General features: G+C 32.2%; 1 protein-coding gene across 2 annotated transcripts in view; it reads right to left on the reverse strand.

Moving 5' to 3' along the window:
* The window catches only part of LOC143056699 (basic phospholipase A2 S6-45-like), a 33,649-nt gene extending 13,208 nt beyond the window's left edge, over positions 1–20,441 (reverse strand). Inside the window, exons 1-5 of one of the 2 annotated variants that reach the window (XM_076229844.1) lie at positions 20,350–20,441; positions 13,545–13,611; positions 12,656–12,797; positions 11,028–11,131; positions 9,685–10,683 (exon numbers count right to left, since the gene is read on the reverse strand). In XM_076229844.1, the coding sequence (XP_076085959.1) occupies positions 10,565–10,683; positions 11,028–11,131; positions 12,656–12,797; positions 13,545–13,611; positions 20,350–20,352 (435 nt within the window). In that variant the 5' untranslated portion in view covers positions 20,353–20,441 and the 3' untranslated portion in view covers positions 9,685–10,564. Of the gene's footprint in view, positions 10,684–11,027; positions 11,132–12,655; positions 12,798–13,544; positions 13,612–20,304; positions 20,330–20,349 lie in introns of those variants that run through there. The other variant, XM_076229845.1, reaches the window with a different exon arrangement.

A 20,441-nucleotide genomic window follows, 5' to 3' on the forward strand; every position in this document is an offset into this window, starting at 1 on the left:
ATTACACAAATATTACTGTTAACTTAACTGTCAAAATATGAGTCCAATCTGTTATCTTTATCTGTATCCGGAAATCTTTCGGAATCCAATTTGAATATTACGATCACTACTAATGTCACAATCCAGTATGATGTTGTTTGTAGAACAAAAGTGTCAATCCAAATGCTGTGAATACTAATGTCTATCAATGTCTATGTCCAAGTTTAATTATGAGAGTTTAACTTTAGTGTCTGTATATATAGTGTTGTCATGGAAAATTCTGGAACACTCTATAATGGAACATTGTGGAAAATCCTGGAAAGTTACAACGGAAGTTTCTGGAATAACGTAGAAGTTTAAATTACGCATCTTTTATAAGGATCATTCTAGAAAGTTCCAATCATTCTGTGATTGTTCCAGTGATTCCTAAACTGCACAGTTATAAGATTATTTGGTAAACAACTATCAGGCCATACAACACAAATTAGGCCAACATAAATAAACATAATAATTACAATATCATAACATACTAAATAACGTATACTAGTACATGTATAATGATTATCTTACCATTTTGATGTAATGGTACTGTAAGTTGCTTATTACAAAATTCGGGTTACTGGTTTGCTACTGCTAGTTGCATACATTCTAAAAATATTTGGAAAACCCTGAAGGAATCACTACAGAAATAAAGTTTTGTAATGAACATTTAAATTCTTTGTTCTTATTTGTTAAACTGGAACTGCCAACAATAAGTTACTGAATTTTAAACTCGTCATAATTATAAGTATATATTCATCATAGTTAAATATATTCAATATGCATGTGAATTCATAAGTTGTGATTTGAAAACGAGTAAGATTAGATCATTGCATTTAAAAAAAAAATACCACATCAGAATAGAAAAATTGTTGCATTGCAAAAAAAAAAAAGAAAGAAAGAGAGACAATGTAATTATCAGTCTTGACTACGACCCTTTCTAGGTAGGAATATTCGACATGTGACTTTATCTCAAAATCGGTATAAAATGCATAATATTTCAAATTGGCTTACTTTAAATATAATAAAAAACCAAATAGATACATACAAAAACTCATCAGAAATACCATGATGATATATAAAAAAAGTTATGAAAAGAATGAAATTGGCTATGTCACGTCATTGGTTAGATTTTCTTTCTTTAGAAACATTGTAAGCCAATCACCTTGTTTTAGTGTACGATTGTGAAATTATTTCCCAGAATTCATTAGATTCTAAAACGGCTAATTATAGTTACAGACTTCATTTTTTTTATTGTATTCATCATTCAAAGTAGTGATTATGTTGAAGAAACAACAACATGTCAATGTTAAATGTTTTTCACTACACAGCTACTTTTGCATAGGTACTATTTCTGTACTAAAAAAATGCAGTACTAAAAAATTTACTTTTAATTTTTAGTACTATTTCTTTACTTTAAAACTATTGTAATATTTAGGTACTTGTATTTTACAGTACTTGATTTGTACTAAATGTTTTGGTACAGAAATAATACAATATTCCATGTTAGAAAATCATAACTTTAAGAGATTTAAAATAGAAAAACTTTCAAAATGCTGAAAATGTAACGGTAGTAACCAAAAATCGGTAGTACCTAAATTTCAAGTACAAATAAAGTACTGTAAAATACAGGTACCTAAATATTACAATAATTTTAGAGTAACAAAATAGTATTGAATATTAAAAGTAAATTTCCAGTACTACATATTTTTAGTACAGAAATAGTACCTATGAAAAAGTAGCTGTGTAGGTAACAGATTGGCTATATCAATGACGTATCAAGGACGTATAACTAACATGTACGTCGTCCTTGGCTACGTAAAACTAACATATACGTCGTTGGCTACAGGTAAAATAAGGGTATACCTAAAATAAGCGATGTCACAGACTTTGATAAAGTTTTGCGTAAAACCATTACCATCCATAGCAGTAATACAGATACCATTACAATTGTTTTGTATCTTACCTTTAGATAAAAAATGAAAGAGAGAAAAAATATTCTTACCTTGAGACGTAGGATGCATAAACTGTAGTGTCGTTGGGTTTTTGTTTCTTGTAGAAGACTATACACCACACTTCCATTTATCAATGTTTAACAGTGGAATTCGTCGATAGAAATAAAAGGTTTCAGGGAAATTAATGCTTACGCAATAACAGACATTTATTTTCCCGTTTTATTTCTTAACTTGTCATTCGGATAAATAACAATACTATATTTTCACTTATAAATAAAAAGACAAGGTTCTGTTGTTGTCAATTTATTGTTTATTTTCGGAAATGTTACCCTTTGCCATGGCATTTACAATTTGGCGGAATCGTCGTTTAACTTTGTCGAAAGAAAGATAAGATTGCCCGCAAAATAAAAAAGACAAAAGATTTTTTTTAGAAACTAATTTGTCTCTCTCACAAATTATTATGTTAGCATGCATATACCATCATGAACATTTGTATACTGTGTGTTTCACTTCAAAATATACAATGAAAGAGAAGTCGTTTAAAAAAGAACAATGCCAAAAAAATAATGCTTAAAAAACTTTCCCAAAAATGTAACCATCTTCTGATTGGCTTGAAAAACAAAAACTCAATCCAGTTTTGAAATGAGAACAAAAAAACACTGATTTTTCGAAATTCATATAATCAGAGATTTTAAACAAAATCAACTAATAATGCAAATTATACCAATAAAAATCTTACTATTGTCAAAGAATGCATCTCGATCTGCAAAATATATATGATAATCACATAGGGTTATAGGTACATTTCACAACTTTATAAATTCACTAATGATACAAATTTAACTAATAAAAACAAATAAAAAAATCACAACACCAAATAATGCAAATCACTGACCAAAGGGAGATTATCAAACATCATAAAGGAAGTTTTGTTGATAACATTTATTTCGAGTTTTTTTTATTGATAAGATATCAACCTTTAGTTAGATAAGAACATACTGTGTATTATAATTTTGAATGTTAATTTTCAAGGCCTTTCACTTTTGCTATTGATTGGGCGTATACCTGATTTGATATTTGTTTAAGTAAAAATAACACTTTTGGCGAATCAAAATATAAACCTAGCCTATATATTTTATTACTTTTTGTATAATATATTCAAAGAGATATCTTTTTCAATAACTGTGAATGATAGATTGAGGTCTGGAAGAAACCGTTAAACAACTCTTCGTAAAGTTAGACTGCGTTTTCGTCGTTCTAAAGCCAAGTCTATTTACTCGTACGCCACAGCTTAGACACCACTGGTCTCCATGTGGTCGAGTATTTGTACGAACATTGGTCCGTTTACTTCACAGAGGCAACCTAAGAGCACGTTGTGTTGTCAAGAGATCTCCCCTACCAGCCAGACACTGTAAAAAAGGGCTAATGGCCGTCGACCGGCTGGAACATGAGAAGCTTGCAAAAGCATTGGTCAGATGAGAGCCGGTTTCTGTTACGACTAGTAAACGGCAGAATACAAATTTGGCTGGAAAATAAAACTGTTTGCCATGACCAAAACAACATTTGCCCAACGACTGCATTCGGTATAGGGTTGCTTCTCATACCGTTGAAAGCTGTGTACGCATATTTTGCAGGGTAACATGCACGGACAGGCAAACAGGCATTTGGTGTTTAGAAATATTGGAGTGCCTCATTTTGATAATCCCTCATTTACAGTTAAGTCTGCTTCCTATCTTGACTTATATCTAGAAATCAAAAATGAGGATAGGTTGAAAACAAAACTATACGACAAAAAATATGATTTCAGCTTCACAATTGTGAACTTTCAATTACTATGTAGCAACATTCCAGCAGCGCCTGCATACGGAGTGTATATCTCCCAATGGATACGATGTTCCAGGGCTTGTATTTCCCATCATGATTTCCTTGATAGAGGGTTGCTGCTCACAAGGAAGATATTCAACCAAGAGTTCCAAATGGTGAAGTTGAATCAAACCCTTCGTAATTTTAGGTTTCTATGTTGTGTCTTTTGTACTATTTTTTGTGTTTGTCTTTTTATTTTTTAGCCATGGCGCTGTCAGTTTTATTTACGATCTCCGAGTTTAACGTTCCTCTGGTATCTTTCGACCCTCTTTCATTTGCATCAAGTCCCTTGTACATAGACGACAACGCTGGATCGCAAAGGGCACGGATTGTAACCGAGGACAAAGAGTAAGAAGCTATTGACACTATATTTTTGCCTTCTATATCTCCAGACATGAACCCTATTGGACATTTTTGGTTTGTTATTATTAGAAATCTCAATCGCAGAGATCCACCTTTAGTTATCAAAATCTTGCTGATTTAAGAGTTGCTATTGTTGATGAATTGAAAATATTTCCTCAACTAAAGTTCAGAAGGCTTTAAACCCACCACATTCTGTATGTATGTGCCTGTCCCACGTCAGGAGCCTGTTATTCAAGTGGTTGTCGTTTTTTTTTATGTGTGACATATTTTGTTATACGTTCATTTTTTGTACATAAATTATTCCGTTAGTTTAACGTTGTCATTTCGGGGCTAACTATATGGTTTGGGCTTTGCTCATTGTTGAAGGCCGCACGGTGACCAATAGTTGTTAATTTCTTTGTCATTTTGGTCTCTTGTGGAGATTTGTCTCATTGTACAATATAAAAAGTGGTATGATTGCCACAGTAAGAAACGCCGTGTTATAGAACAGTACCGGAAGAGATGTGATTACACATCCAATTGACTCAAATATTGACTGTAAAGTTGCCGAACATTTCAAAGATAATTTGTAGAAAACTTTAAAGATATTGGGCAATTAATTGTTGAAAAAAATCACAGTGAAGCTTCAATCCTGTTAATATTTGTGTAATTTGCACTGACGTTACGCACGGTATTGGTGCCACTCAGCGTTACACGACGTTCCTAATAAAACGACGATTTTGACGTTGTTACACGGAAAGTTTCAAACGTTGACCTTATATTCTACTCATTTGAAAATGCCACTTAAAGTAAAGAGATGTCCGAAGTTGCTTCTTTATATGGTTTTATTTTTTCAAGCCGGTGCAAATGCAAAATTCCATTGAATTAAAACAAAATTTTAGATACATGAACATTTTTTTATTTTTGCGAAGAATTGTCTGCAACAATAGCACAAAATGACAATTTGATGTCTTGTAAAATGATTTAAATATATAAAAAGAAGAGATCAAAATGACACAGAAATTAACAACTATAGGTCACTACATACGGCCTTCAACAATCAGTTTCTTCTATTTCTTAAAATTAAACAATGCTCTCTATGCCAGAAGACGTCTCCTATCTTTGCTAGTGAAATTGTAAATATTTCGTTTCTTGTTTCTGTCTATTTTCCCCAATTACACGTTTGCATATGTTTGTTGTAATTTGGTAATTTCGCTCCCTCAATAAATATTCAAATGCTTCTTGATTTGTTTTTGATTATGTGAAAGATGTAGGTAGTATATCGCAAGCTATTTTTCTTTTCATAATCTTATTTTATCAACACTTTAATCCTGAGACTATTATACTAACGTTAATATAAAATTCCAAGAATTTGGTTTTATTTATTTTTTCTTAAACAGTGACTTATAATTACATTACAATTCATATTATTTATTTTTACGTATAAGTAAGTCCACAATCTTAACATCAATCCCGATTTTATGGAAAATGTTTACTATATCATTATTTCAAAAATCTCTAACAAAAAAACTTTACAAAATGTGCATCATGTTTGAAAAAGAAATACGTGCTCTTATGTTGCCGTTGCCAACTTTCAATGATTTAAAGTTGGTCGGGGTCTAGATTATTTTTTTTGAAAAGAAAACGTTTTCATTGATTAATTTTTTTTAAATCAGAATTGTTTTACCAGGCAAATAATTAAGAAAATTCATGTTATGTAGGAATTTACACATTTTGCACATAAATCAGGCCGTTAGTTTTCTCGTTTGAATTGTTTTACATTTGTCATTTCGGGGCTTTTCATAGCTGACTATCAGGTAAGGGTTTTGCTCATTGTTGTTTGCATATAGAAATTATTAATTGGTCTTACACGGCCGCATCTTCTACCTAATTGTGAAAATGAGAACCGTGATTCTGTATTGTTTTGTTTTTGCTTTCGGAAACATATTTAGCAAGCTATCCTTTCATCTGATATTTTTTCACAAACTCAAGCTTCAAAAAAGGGTCGTCAATCAATACTTTTTTTTTAATATTTGAAATTATAGAATTTGGCAAAGTATGGAAAACTTTTACACAGACCAATACCTACATCACAGATTACCAGCAGGTCGACATCCGATTTTGAATAATACAATTATTTTTTTAACTAGATGTGATTTTTTTTAAGCAACTGCTATATGTGCATGTTTACATAGTTCAGTGTTTTCTCAAGCGAACAACTATGGACCGTCAGGAATGCATTTCATGCATTTTTTATACTCAACAATATTTTTGGTTCCGCGCTTCCATTTTCAACATATAACTGAGTATCGGTTTACTAAAAATCTTCTTTGACATTCATCTGATTATTTTTATGTTTTCGGTTTCAATCTTTTTGGTTTCAATCTTTTTGGTTTCGTTTTTACATTGTTTTAAAAGTATAATCAAAGTACTGAAGTACTGAACCTCGGATGACCGGAAGTTCTTGTGGATGGTCACAAGCACTTGTCTCAGAAAAAAGTCACATTTCTATACCGGAAAACGGAGGCTTATGTACAGAGATATATTTTTTCTGAGACAAGTTCGTGCGTGGATGATGAATAAATGACAAGGAATTCAACTTCACTGCTTTAATATCTATTATATTGTGGCGATACAAATACGTATACTCTGGTTTGTTGTTATATATTATATTTATAATTGTATATAGCAGTTACATGTATGTATAATTTTCATCCAATTGTATATCAAATGTTGTATTCTACGATTCTAATAAAAGTGCAGTACAAGTGCATGGTGGACACTCACTCTTCTATAACAATTCGATTTTTCCAATAGATTGGATTTGAGTAGACATTCATATTTTTCCAAAAAAACTTTTTTCTGATATTCTTCCGCATGAGTTAACACAATTTTTCTGTACGTGTGCATTTTTTAATGCATATAAATATTTGTAAAGACATAATATTTTCGTATTATAAATTTCTGTTCTTATGAGTATTCATTGAAGAAGTGAATTTATAACAAGCGATAAGAAATGTTATTTTGCACTCGGTGATATCCGCGTATTTATACGATCGGTTACCAGTCAAAAACGAAAGTCAAATCTCTATGTCAACAATACATCGGAATGCCCTCACGGTCATCGCGATGTAAAAATTAAAATTCAAGCTATGTTTTGTGGCGTTCTGCGAAGATAAAAAAAAGATCTACTTTACACCGCAGATTGATTGGTTGATTTTTTTTCTAGAATGAGTTGGGAGTGTCTGTAAATTAATACCTTGGAGCTAGCTGCTACATGTTTCTGTGCCATCCATCATATATGTCGGACAACTACTCTCTCACTCTCTCTCTCTTTCGTTCTTTCTCAAATCATGGTAAAAGAAAAGTTTCAAATTTCAATATACTACAATGTAGTTTCATCACATGCCTATGTACCAGACAATTTTGTTGGAGATTCGAGAAAATAATCTTCATTCTGCCACACTACTCCTAAGCGTAATAACCTTATTTTTCAAACACATATTGCTAGGTAGATGACTAGGAATTGTTCTACTCACAGTAGATAAAAAATTATCGTTAGCTATTCTGAAATGTTTATCACATACAAGTATTTCTCTGATAAAACGTTTTGTTAAATGAGTCGATGTGACAAAAAAAATTATTGCACGTTTTACTGAAATGTTCACGACTAAGGTGTACTTTTTCTCATACAATTTTTGTGAGAATTTTCATTCATGTGTATAGCTTCGAATTACAGATACTATCTGGCTTAGGAGGATTTCACTTTTGATCGCATTTTCTTTTTCAATGTATCTTGCTTTTATAAAGTGGGAGTGTGGTCATTAGTAAGTTATCTCTTTGTTATACCTCCGGGGCCTTGTCTTTATGACGTATCCGAGTTAAATATTTCGACATCTTATATCCTTGAAACAATGCAGGTCTATATTTTAATGCATATTAAACGAGAACTTTATTTTATATAGATCATACAATATCATGAAATTATGTTATAATAGCCAAATATGCAAGAAAATTCGTATACAGTTTAACGTTATTATAACGCGAACGTCAAATTACGGTTACGGGGACATTTCATTGGACATCTTAGATCGTTTCGGATTTTCTAACAGCAACTCAAACAAAAGTAAATATCATATCATTTTAAAGGAAATTAAATGTATTTTCCATTCATATCAGTAAACAGGTGTTAAAAAATTGAGATATAGTAGAATTTCGTTTGATAAAAGCCTCTGAATTATTCTTTGTGTTATTTTGTCCATCGGGACATTTTATTGGACACGGGAAAAATGACAATGTTTTTAAAATAAGACCGCAGTTACTTAAATTAAATGATGACTTCAGATAGCTTCTTCGGGACATGTATAATTTTTCTGATATTATTAAAATCCATTTTCGTCCATAATATCTTATGAAAGTGAAGACAGAAAAAAAATTTACCGGTTGAGCAGCTAATTGCGACATTTTTTCTCTTTTTTATTTAAACTCTTTTGACGACCTTCCTTCTCTTAAAATCAAAAACGTCTGTTACTTCATTTTAGGTTAAATGTATACAAAACAATTGCAAAATTTTTAACCATTCTACTTACTAATGAATCCGCACTGGGATTTTAAAGACTCACATAAAACAAAATTGTAACAGCGGGACACCCTTGAAATGACGTTATAGGCATCGAAATGAGCAAAGTTTTTCATTAAAAAATAGACAAAGCACAAAATCATCTATGTTATTGATTTCTGTGGTTTATTTCCTTTCGAATGATTATGCATAACATGGATATTTATTGTATAGGATAAGAGCTTGGATTTGAATAACCCGCCTTCTAACCCATATTTCCAAAGTGACACCAATATCGTGCGCAACGTCACTACTACTATGAACGCAAAATTTAAATTCATAGAACCTGCATAAGTGACAAAACTAAGGTTTGTGGTTTGTTTATGGTATATGTTCGCTAAATCTTTTAGAGGAGTAACTAATTCTTTTTTCATTTCAATAAAATATGTGGCGCATAACTTTTGGTGGACTGTATGTATGTAACGTTCATTTCGATCCGTCTTTCTCAAACTATTGTTGGGGACATTTTTTAGTAAAGAGCACATATCATAATACACGAGTTATAGTGGTGGAATCTGTTTTTCTAATGATTTTTATCCTTCTTTTTCAAAGATTTGAAGAAAGTTGTGTACTTTTTATGTGACGTCATCAGGCATGGTCGCCTTTTTTCATGACGTCACAATAGGAAAATTCAGAAGAAACAAAGAAAATTTAACGTCACAATAAAATATCGACCAATCATTTGCTGAGAACAAATTTTTCACTAGAGATTAGAAATATTTTTCTCACACCGGTCAGGAAAGGTGAAAATAGGATGAAAATTAGAGAAATATGCATATAAACGCCCTACGATAGGACGGGGTATGTTGCAAAATTAGAAGATGACAATTGGAAAGCATACGAATACGAATACGAACGTTTTATTTTGATTCAGTTCACATATAACAATACAAACATAAGCTCTTACGAGTTGTTTACCGAATATAAAATAACATAAACACAACATTAAAACACACAACATACAGACAAGATATATTACAGCATAAATCATCAAATGTATACATAATGAAAAAAATATTGACACTGTTAGACTTTCAATAGTAATTGTCCATTATGGTACACATTTGTCCTGATGTCCTGAAAAGTTCCTTCAAAAGTCCATGTGGAAAACATATTCTCATTTATTATTTACACAAGAACAAAAAATACAGCATTTATTCCTAGCGTAATAAAGGTACACAATATTTGTTCAAACTGGAACAGGCATATCGCATTGTTTATACCAAAGTTTTCCAAATGACATGAAGGTCAATTGAATATTAAAAATGAATGTGTTTCAAAGAAGAGAAAAGAGCTGGAACCTATTTTGAAGCCTACAGTCTAGTAAAAAACACGTCTACATATCGCTACAGTAGCCAAGGAATTAAAAATTAACACATTATTTTAATGTACATGCATTGAGATTTCAGACAAATGTTTGATACAATCCGAGTATTTTACAAAGAAAAAAATGTCAATTCTTAAACATAAATAGGTCTTGTCAAACCAAAACTAACAGTAAAATATAACACAAAGATATGCGATTACTATTTGCATATCATATATCAAATAACCCATATATAGCCTACATGAAAAAGGAATACAAGTAATAGATTAAATGTAAATAACAATTTTGTCAAAATTTATATCATTTTACTTTTTGTCCGCTGAGCAGTTTTTGCGATTCTCACTATGGTATTTACTTTTTGTCCGCTGAGCAGTTTGTGATTTTCACTATGGTATTTACTTTTTGTCCGCTGAGCAGTTCTTGTGATTCTCACTATGGTATTTACTTTTTGTCCGCTGAGCAGTTTTTGTGATTCTCACTATGGTATTCACTCCGTAGAACACATTCAAGTATAATCTTATCACACTCGCACAACTTTCTGTGGTCTGTTCCAAAATCATCTGAAATAAAAGACATCAAAAGTTAGTTACATTGAGAACTTTCAATTAAAGGCTCTTAGGAAGTATTGTAATCGAATGAAGAATTTTACACGTTTTTACAATTTTTGCAGAAACTTATAATAGATATTTGTGTCTGAAAGGTAATGGAAAGGTTGTCATTAACATTAAGTAAACAAAAATATGACTTTGAAATAAATCTTGAAAATTAAATATTTATCCCGGGAAAAAAACATGTTTTGTTAATTTGTAAATCGTGTTTCAGCGGGATAGGAGTTGGATGTTGATCATTACATATTTATACTTGTTAATGTCGCTGAGGTTGTTTTTATAAATGATGAACTCACCATCACATTCTATAGTATTCTTCTTAAACTTATACTTGTACCAATCAGCATAATAATGTTTTGATTCCAATTCACCATAACAGTCATCATGGGCTTTACAACACCTTTAAAATAAAGAGGAACCCTTCCTTTAGAATAAAATGACTCTTTGTGTGATTACATTAGTCATACATGAAAGATGTGATAACAATAGTCATACATGAGAGGTGTGATAACATTCGTCATACATGAGGTGTGTAACAACATGCATTGGTCATATATGAGAGATGTGATAACATTAGTACATGATAGGTGTATTAACCTCAGTCATACATGTGAGGTGTGATAACATGTTACACATGAGAGGTGTGATAACAGTAGTCATGTACGAGGTGTGTACCAAAATAAGGCATATATGAGAGGTGTGATAACATTAGGTCATACAGGAGAAGTGAGATAACATTAATCATACATTAGGTGTGTGGAAACATTAGTCATACAGGAGAGATGTGATAACATAAGTCATACATGTACATGAGAGGTGTTATGACATTAGTCATACATGAGAGGTGTAACAATATTAGTCATACATGAGTGGTGTGATAACATTAGTCATACATGAGAGGTGTGATAACATTAGGCATACATGAGAGGTATGATAACATTAGACATACATGAGGGGTGTGATAACATTAGTCAAACATGAGAGGTGTGATAACATTAGTCATACATGAGAAGTGTGATAACATTAGTTATACATGAGAGATGCGATAACAGTAGTCACACATCACAGGTGATACCATAAGTCCATCTTTAGAAGGGTTATAACATTAGTCATACATAAGAGGTGTGATAACATTACACATACATGTGAGGTAGGATAACATTAGTCCTACATATGAGATGGATAACGTTAGTCATTCATGATATGATAAAACTAGTTATACATGAGCGATGTGATAACAGTGGTCATACATTAGGTGTGTAGAAACATTAGTCATATATGAGAGGTGTTATAACAATAGTCATATATAAGAGGTGTTATAACATTAGACATTCCTGAGAGATGTGGTAATATCAGTCATACATTAGAGGTGTGATAACATAAGTCATATATGAAGGATGTGATAAAATTAGTCATATATAAGAGGTGTGATAACATTAGTCATACATGAGGGAGGTGATAAAATTAGTCATATATAAAAGGTGTGACAACATTAATCATACATAAGAGGTGTGAATAAATAACCCATACGTGTAAGGTGTGATAACATTAGTCATACTATAGAGATTTAATAACATTGGTCATACATGAGAGATGTAATAACATTAGTCATACATTAGAAGTGTTGTTACATTACAATGAAAGTTTTGTATAAACCTGAAATAATAACTCAAATAGCTAGTGGTTTGATCTATCTTACGCTGATCCCTGATAACTTGCTTGGTGGGTTCCTGGTGTTAGTGTCTAGTAAACGTATACATGTAACCTTAAACCCGTTATTCTTATTCAAAATTAGTGATTTAAGAAGAAAAAAACAGAAACCATGCAATATGATTTAAAAAGGAGGCAATAACAACTGTTTTTAAAACTAATACAGTTGATTTCTTTTAATCGTGTTTGTAAACAGTTGTTCTATACCATTTACCTATCTAAGTTGTCCATAGGTTCTCCATAGCCACCTTTACCACAATAACATCCATAATCCATTAGTTCATAACCCTGTACCCATCCACAGTAATGTACCATTTCATAAGCGAACTGCCCTAAATTTCGTTTCATAACGTTACCTAAAGAAAATAGTATTCTGTAATGATAACATACATGTACATGTACATGAATTTCACCTTTTTTTTTTAATTTAAAATGTTTGGTCTAAAAATTATAATTACTTGCTGTATTTATTGTGTGTCATAATCACAAAAAAGAACGTTTTTACATAAAAACGTTAGGATGGTTGAGTGCAAGCAAATATGTTTGACCCCACCAGATTATGTGCGTGCCTTGTCTAAGTATTAGGCATATGGTCAGTGCTAATTGTTGGTTGTTGTCTGTCAGATTTTTATTTTTTGTGTATTGTTTTTTTTTTTCGTACATGTAGCTAGGACGTTGTTTTCTTGTTTACGTAGTTAACTTACAGATACGCAGAAAGAACATTGAAGTTCATCTCTAATACATTATTTGCATATTTCATATAAAAATTCAAGCCTTTTACTTAGTCAATGCGTTATATGGACCTGTTAAAATATATTGAAACTCGGACTTTGTCTTAGGTCACTATAATCTGATCAGTAGTCCATATTTAACGTATTGACTTTGTCTAAAGGTCCATAATTGATAAGTATTTACAGGAGTTTATCGCTGCATTAGATCCCATTGGTGGCCTTCGGCTGTTGTCTGCTCTATTGACTATGGTCGGGTTGTTGTCTCTTTGACACATTCCCAATTTCCATTCAAAATTTTATGTAAATTTTTTTTTTAATTTCTATGAATATTTCATACATTATATCAAACTTAAATTTTTAAATCATGCTTACGTGATTGCGATGGGCATATCAAGGAAAGTACAATGACTGAAATTATAACCGATTTTGTATAACAATCCTGTAAAAAAAATAAAACAATTATTTTCAATATTTTGATGAACAGTATATATTAATTTTGTTATCTTGCCAAAGGAAGATACGGTTTGCTCATTTATACAAACACAACGGGTGCCCCATGTGGAGCAGGATCTGCTTACCCTTCCGGAGCACCTAAGATCACCCCCCAGTATTTGTTTGGGTTTGTTTTGCATAGTCTTTAGTTTTCTATGTTTATTCATATGTACTTTTCTTTGTTTGTCTATTTCATTTATAACCATTGCGTTGTCTGTTTATTTTCGATCTATGAGTGTGACTGTCCCTCTGATATCTTTCGCCCCTCTTTTACATATATATATAACTATATGATGCCCGTATCATGTTTAAAAAAATACCCACTAATACAAGGTAAATAACAAATGATAAAATCGCTTAATAGAACGCTTGACGATGCTCAAATCAAGAATTGCTATCTACTTTGTAATAAGAAATACAAGTACTCTAATAGATATAAGAAAGTGTAGCATGAGTGCCTGAGACAACTCTCCATCCAAATTACAATTTATAAACGTAAACCATTATAGGTCAATGTACAGTCTTCAACAATGAGCCTTCAAGTTGGCTGACACCAATTAGCAAGCTATAAAGGGCCTTAAAATTACTAGTGTAAAACCATTCAAAGCGGTAACCCAACGATCTTATCTACGAGAAACACTTACATGTATGAACCACTTAAACAGACGACAACCACTGAACATCCGATTCCTGACTTAGGACAGGTGCAAACAATTAATAAGTACCAAACTTCACCCTAATCTGAATACATACTTCACAGCATATGGAGATTTTCTGAATATTAGATGACGGTGATTGGTAACCGGTCAGTGACACATATTACTTACATATCAGGAGAAGAGCACTTTCACGTCAAGATGATGTATGAACCCTGCATTTACTAGACATGTCACCCTACTTAATATACACATTACTGGCACTGCGATCCTGATTTTTCTCTAACTCTCAAACACCGCGGGCTTAACAAGAAAGTAAAGAATATTGGAATTATAAAATAGGATTTGATATACATAAATAAAAACCGTTTTTGAGAGTAAAAAAAAAGGAAGTCTATCTACCTAGTCCAAATACACCGGTAAATTAACAAAAATGATAAATTAAAAACTAAACAAAAAAGAAAAGAAAAGTCTGCCTCAGCTGCCACTATATGTAATGCTAAAAATTGAAAGAAAAAAATTGTTTTCGACTCGTCGCGAAAAAAATAGTTTGTTTTTCGCCGCAGGCGAAAAAAAAAAGTTTGTACAGTAAAAAAAACCATAGCCCCATAGAACATAATAATTATATTTAATAACCATGTAAATGCATACATTGTTATTTGTAAACCAAGTAGAAAAATTAACAGCATTTCAAAAACACATATATACAATGTAGGGATAGAATCTGTTTCATTGCCAAAAAAAGGAGACAATGTTATTAGTCTTTTAACTAAGATCCGTAATGTTCGACATGTGACTTTACCTCAAAATCAGTTAAAAATCCGTAATGTTTGGTTTACTCATAGACACTGTATAGTCGAGATTCACGTTGATTGTAAACATGCATAATTAGAGTAAAAATATGGTTTATATATGGTTACAAATAAGCGATAAATATTGAAAATTCTGCGATTTATGATAATTAGGGGAGTGACTAAAAGGGGAGAGGGGCTCAAAACAGGATCCTGTCCTCGAGCACCTATGGTACTGATAGTAAATTTCATGGTGTAAACGGGCGTATTTTTTAATTACTTATGGTGAACCTTAAGCACTACGTTTGGGCTAATCTGGAGTACACGGGGGAAAACCAGCGAACTTCGATAGTAAAACTGACAACCCTAGTAAATAAAGATTGGAGTCGAATGCAACCGGGTTCGAACTCGCAACGACTGTGTTGACTGGCTTGTATTTACAGAAGTAGAACTACTAAGAGCACTTTGCCACCGAGGTCCCCTTAATAAGAGTACATATGCCCTGTCACATAATCCCTTCTTTTTGAAACAAGTTTGGAAATGTTTGAGTTCCAGAAGAAATAGACGTTAACTAAGTTACATCATTTGTTATATTCTCTTTGTTTAGAACGTTGTAAGCCAATCACATCGTTTTAGGGTGTTTTAGCCAGTGTCGTACATTTGTGAAATTATTTCCCATAATTCATTAGATACTTAAACGCCGAATTGTAGTTACTAATTCTTTTTTTTTTTATTTTATGCTTAATTGAAAGCAGTGTTTTATGTTCAAAAGACCAACAACACAATCATGACAATGTTAAATCTTTTTCACTAGGTAACAGATTGGCTACATGTTTAAAAAAAACGGCCATTTGTCACTGGTTAACCAACCACTTGGTTTCTTATAGATGATATACAGCGACGAAAAAACAGTAGCAAACGATTTATGGCACGGACTATATATATTATAATAATAAACATTACAGCTGATTGCATTGAGTGTGAAGCTGAAGGTAATATCTGTCGTTAGCTTGTTTACATTGCTAGCTGAACCTTGAAGTCATTATTAGGTAAGGTATACTACCCTCCTTTCGAAGTGGCCTAGCTAGTCCCACAGACGATAGATTGGTAACCTGTCGAATTAGTCTACTCTTACAGGAGGGTAGTTTATCTAACCCAATAATGACTTCATGGTCCAGCTAGCAAGCAAGCTAATCAAAGATATTACCTTTAGCTACACACTCAATGCAATCGGATGTAATTTCAAATGTTAACTTGGAGTTAATTTGAAAGAAGTGTCACACGTTATTTTGGCACTAAATTTTATATTTCAAACCGTCTAATTATATTGATTTCTATTATGTACATTTCGTATGCAGCAGGCATATTCAATTTATTCAATACTAATAATGATCTAATAATGATCTCCAAATTTGCTATGAATTTACATGTCCGAAATATTTGTTTACATCTGAAACATGTAAGATTATTTTGTCAATAACCTTTTAAACTCTAAGCTAATGTAAATATTTTACAAGTTCGTTATGCAACTTTTTATTGGGTCATATCAAATACACACATACTTCAATTGATTGATGGATTGATCACCTATCGTAATTCTCTTTACTAAATTAAGGTTCCACTAAAGTCAAAATATAGGACATTTCATAAACCTCTAAACTTTTCCTGTATTTTTCAACCTATTATGAATAAAGTCCTAAACCAGGAGAACATATGTTCATTTAAACATACTTAACATATAGGCCTAAGTTAACATATACACACTTTGTAAATTGTAAATAAACTTGAAATTGTTATGTTGTGGCCAAACCGGTTCTTGGGGTGAACACTAAATTTTCAAAAAAATCTGGAGGCCTGCGAGACGACCTAATTTGCTTAAAATTGGTATGGACGAATACTGTTACATGTAATGCAGGGCAAGCTCATGTTGATTAACCTCATTGGTTGATATCATTGGCGGAAGTACATGTGATACATCCTCATTCTTTCAATATCCAAGCTGTGGGAAGGTCGTGCTCCACGTGTTGTCGGCAAAGTAACTATATTCTTTAACTTTTACTTTCATTTGCCTTGGTGGCAATATAGCCTTGGTGGCTTTAAGACCTTGGTGGTCATTTATATATGCCTTGGTGGCAAGAGACCTAGGTGGTCATTTATAAATGCCTTGGTGGCAATAGACCTAGGTGGTCATTTTTATATGCCTTTGTGGCAATAGACCTAGGTGGTCATTTTTATAATTTTTTACATTTGCCTTGATGCCAATATTAAATTAAAAATACTAGCCTTTGGGGCGTCAAGACCTTGGTGGTCATTTATATTTGTCTTGACGGCTTCTTGATAGAACTAGATAGTAATGTTTGACCTTGGTGGCAAAATGTTTTGGGATTTGGACCTTGGCCGGTAGTTATTATCAACCCAGGTGGTCAGATATTTGTTATGCCGTAAACGCAGGACAAAGTGCTATCGCTATATAAAATATATGTGGAAGTGGGGGTTCTGGCCATTTTGGGAACCTGTAATTGAAAGGAGAATAATAAATTGTTGATAGCGTAAATAGTTTCTTTTGTTTCTTTTGAGTGTTGTGCACTTTTCATTGATAATTACATCGTACATACTGATAAAAATGCTCTTTAAAGACTTTGTTAGAAAAGAAAAGTAATATTGAGAAAGTGAAATAATTTAGTGTGACATGTCACTTGATATTGTTATTTACCGGAGTGATGTGTATTGTTATTTACCGGAGTGATGTGTATTGAATTGAGGTGTCTTCGTCGAGGTCCGCGTTCAGCGGTCTGTTTGTTTGTTCATAAAATTGATTAGAATGAATGGGAAAAATACGGATATATTAACACTAAATTATGTATGTCTGTGTTGAGAAAGGCAAAAGAAGTCAATATGGCACGGTATTAAAAAAAATAATAATAATAATAATAATTGATGGAAGCAGCTTTATGGTCAAATGAACCTTTTAAGTAATTCTAATAATTTGTCCGTAATTTCATGTGGATGTGGTATATAATTGCATTGATGTGTTAAAATGTGTCACATAAATCTGTTGTCTTGGCAGATTAAATAATGATTGTACTATTTTTTGTTTTGTTTAATAAATATATATGTTGAATGATTTTGTATACTAGTACAAATGTATACTGAAATTTTATTTATGGTTAAATTTTTTAATTTAAATTTCTTTGTCTACAGTTCGAGGGACACTGATTCCCTAGTGGTTTTTCCACGTGGATTGTAGGCAAAGGGATTTTTCCTTTTCGAAGTGTGACTAATGCTGTCTTAAGTACAAATAAACAGCTTGTTATTGGTTAATATATTTTCAGCAGAGTTGTGAAGAATCAAGTGGAAATACAATTGTCAATGTTCCTGATTAGGAAGTAAAATGTGTGTTTGATTCAACAGCAGTAAAGAAAGAGACAAGCCAGCATAGGTTACACTTGGAGGTGAAGTCCCTTTGCTTACAAGCTTTCCATATGCCGAAGATGTTATTAAAAATGACAATGTTCATTTTGATATGATTTCATTGCCTTAACTCGAACTTTATAAGTCTATGTGGTCAAATTCATGAGAATTTATTGGATTATGAAGTATTTATACAGAACTGTGTACATGTATCTTGAAATTTTTAGAAGTGTTTTAAAGTAATTAAGGAATAGTATTTAATAAAAGTGTTAAAAGATATTTTTGTTTTGAGTATTGGGAATACTATTACTTCGGGGAAAGCCTTGCTAGTGGTGTAATTTGAGATTGGCCTGCAAATATGCTGTATGGACTATAGAGTTTTATATGCCCATAACTTAACATGAACTGGATGCAAGATTATATCAATCACTGAGGATATGTGTATAACCTCATTGCCAAGTGGTGGTTGGTTTAAGGGCTATGTTTGGTCAGGCAATACATATTGCCTATTGCCTGTTTGGGTTGATGAGAATCTTGATAAGTTCCCCCCCTCTCCCACCCATAAGTACCAAAATGTGGATTTGTTTTTTATATTCATATTTTAATATTGGTATTACATGTATGCATTTTGGGTTGATGAGTACGAGAAAACATTAAAAAAAAACCATAAGCATTACCATGGGATCATGTTGATGGAACACTCCTTCGCTTTATCGATTTTTAAGGGAAAGGTCAAATAGGTCAAAAAGTAAGATCACAAAAATACCGAACTTAGAGGAAAATCAATTCGGCAAGTCCATAATCACATAGCAAAATCAAATAAAAACGCATCAAAAACGAATGGACAAGAACTGTCATATTCCTGACTTAGTACAGGCATTTTCAATTGTAAAAAATGGTGGATTAAACCTGGTTTTATAGCGCTAACCCTCCCACTTTGATGACAGTCTCATCAAATTCCGTTATATTTACATTGATGCGTAAACTAAACAGACACAATAAATAAAAGTCAAAATATGGGTACATCAATCATCATCGTATAACAATCAAGTGTATTGGTATGTCTGTGCTTACTTTTTCATTACAATGGTAAAAATAAGATTATATATCTCGGATGATAATAATGTTGATTATAATGCTTAAGTTTATGAGCTCCAGAGTAGTTGTATAAGAAACAACTGCGCACTTTATCCAGTGAGCTCTTGTGCATTGCATTGTGCATAGTAGTCCACATTTTGGTTTCTGAAACGTATAGATATTATCTTGTATTCGGTTCTTTCCTCTAGAGTTTTCTATGCCCATAACTTAACATGAACTGGATGCAAGATTATATCAATCACTGAGGATATGTGTATTGTCACATACATATGTTTTAATGGCATATTTGTCCAATTTCTGTATGGTACCTTCGATATTCGTTCACCTAGATACATGAAATTAACTGAAACTCGAAAAATAATACATTTTCTGAATAATTAACATGAGCTTGCCCTGCATAAGATATAACAGTATTCGTTCATACCAATTTTAAACAAATTAAGTCGTCTCGCAGGCCTCCATATTTTTTTTGAAAATTGAGTGTTCACCCCAAGAACCGGTTTGGTCACAACATAACAATTGCAAGTTTATTTTATGGACGCCATGACAAAAATAATTCTTTGATCTTATTTTTTTTAAACTGGAACTACCAGTAATAAGTATGATATACATAGTTAAGTTTGAAATTATGTACACGTAGAAAAGTGCGTTTCAATTACAACATGTATAACGTATATATCTTACCATTTTGGTGTTTCAATTACAACATGTATAACGTATATATCTTACCATTTTGGTGTACAGCAAGTTACTATTAATTACAAATGTCTGCTGACTGGTTTACTGCTGACGGGTTTATTGCAGCTAGTTTGTTTACATTC

The sequence above is a fragment of the Mytilus galloprovincialis genome, chromosome 13, assembly GCF_965363235.1.
Source record: "Mytilus galloprovincialis chromosome 13, xbMytGall1.hap1.1, whole genome shotgun sequence".
NCBI classification, from domain to species: Eukaryota; Metazoa; Mollusca; class Bivalvia; order Mytilida; family Mytilidae; genus Mytilus; species Mytilus galloprovincialis.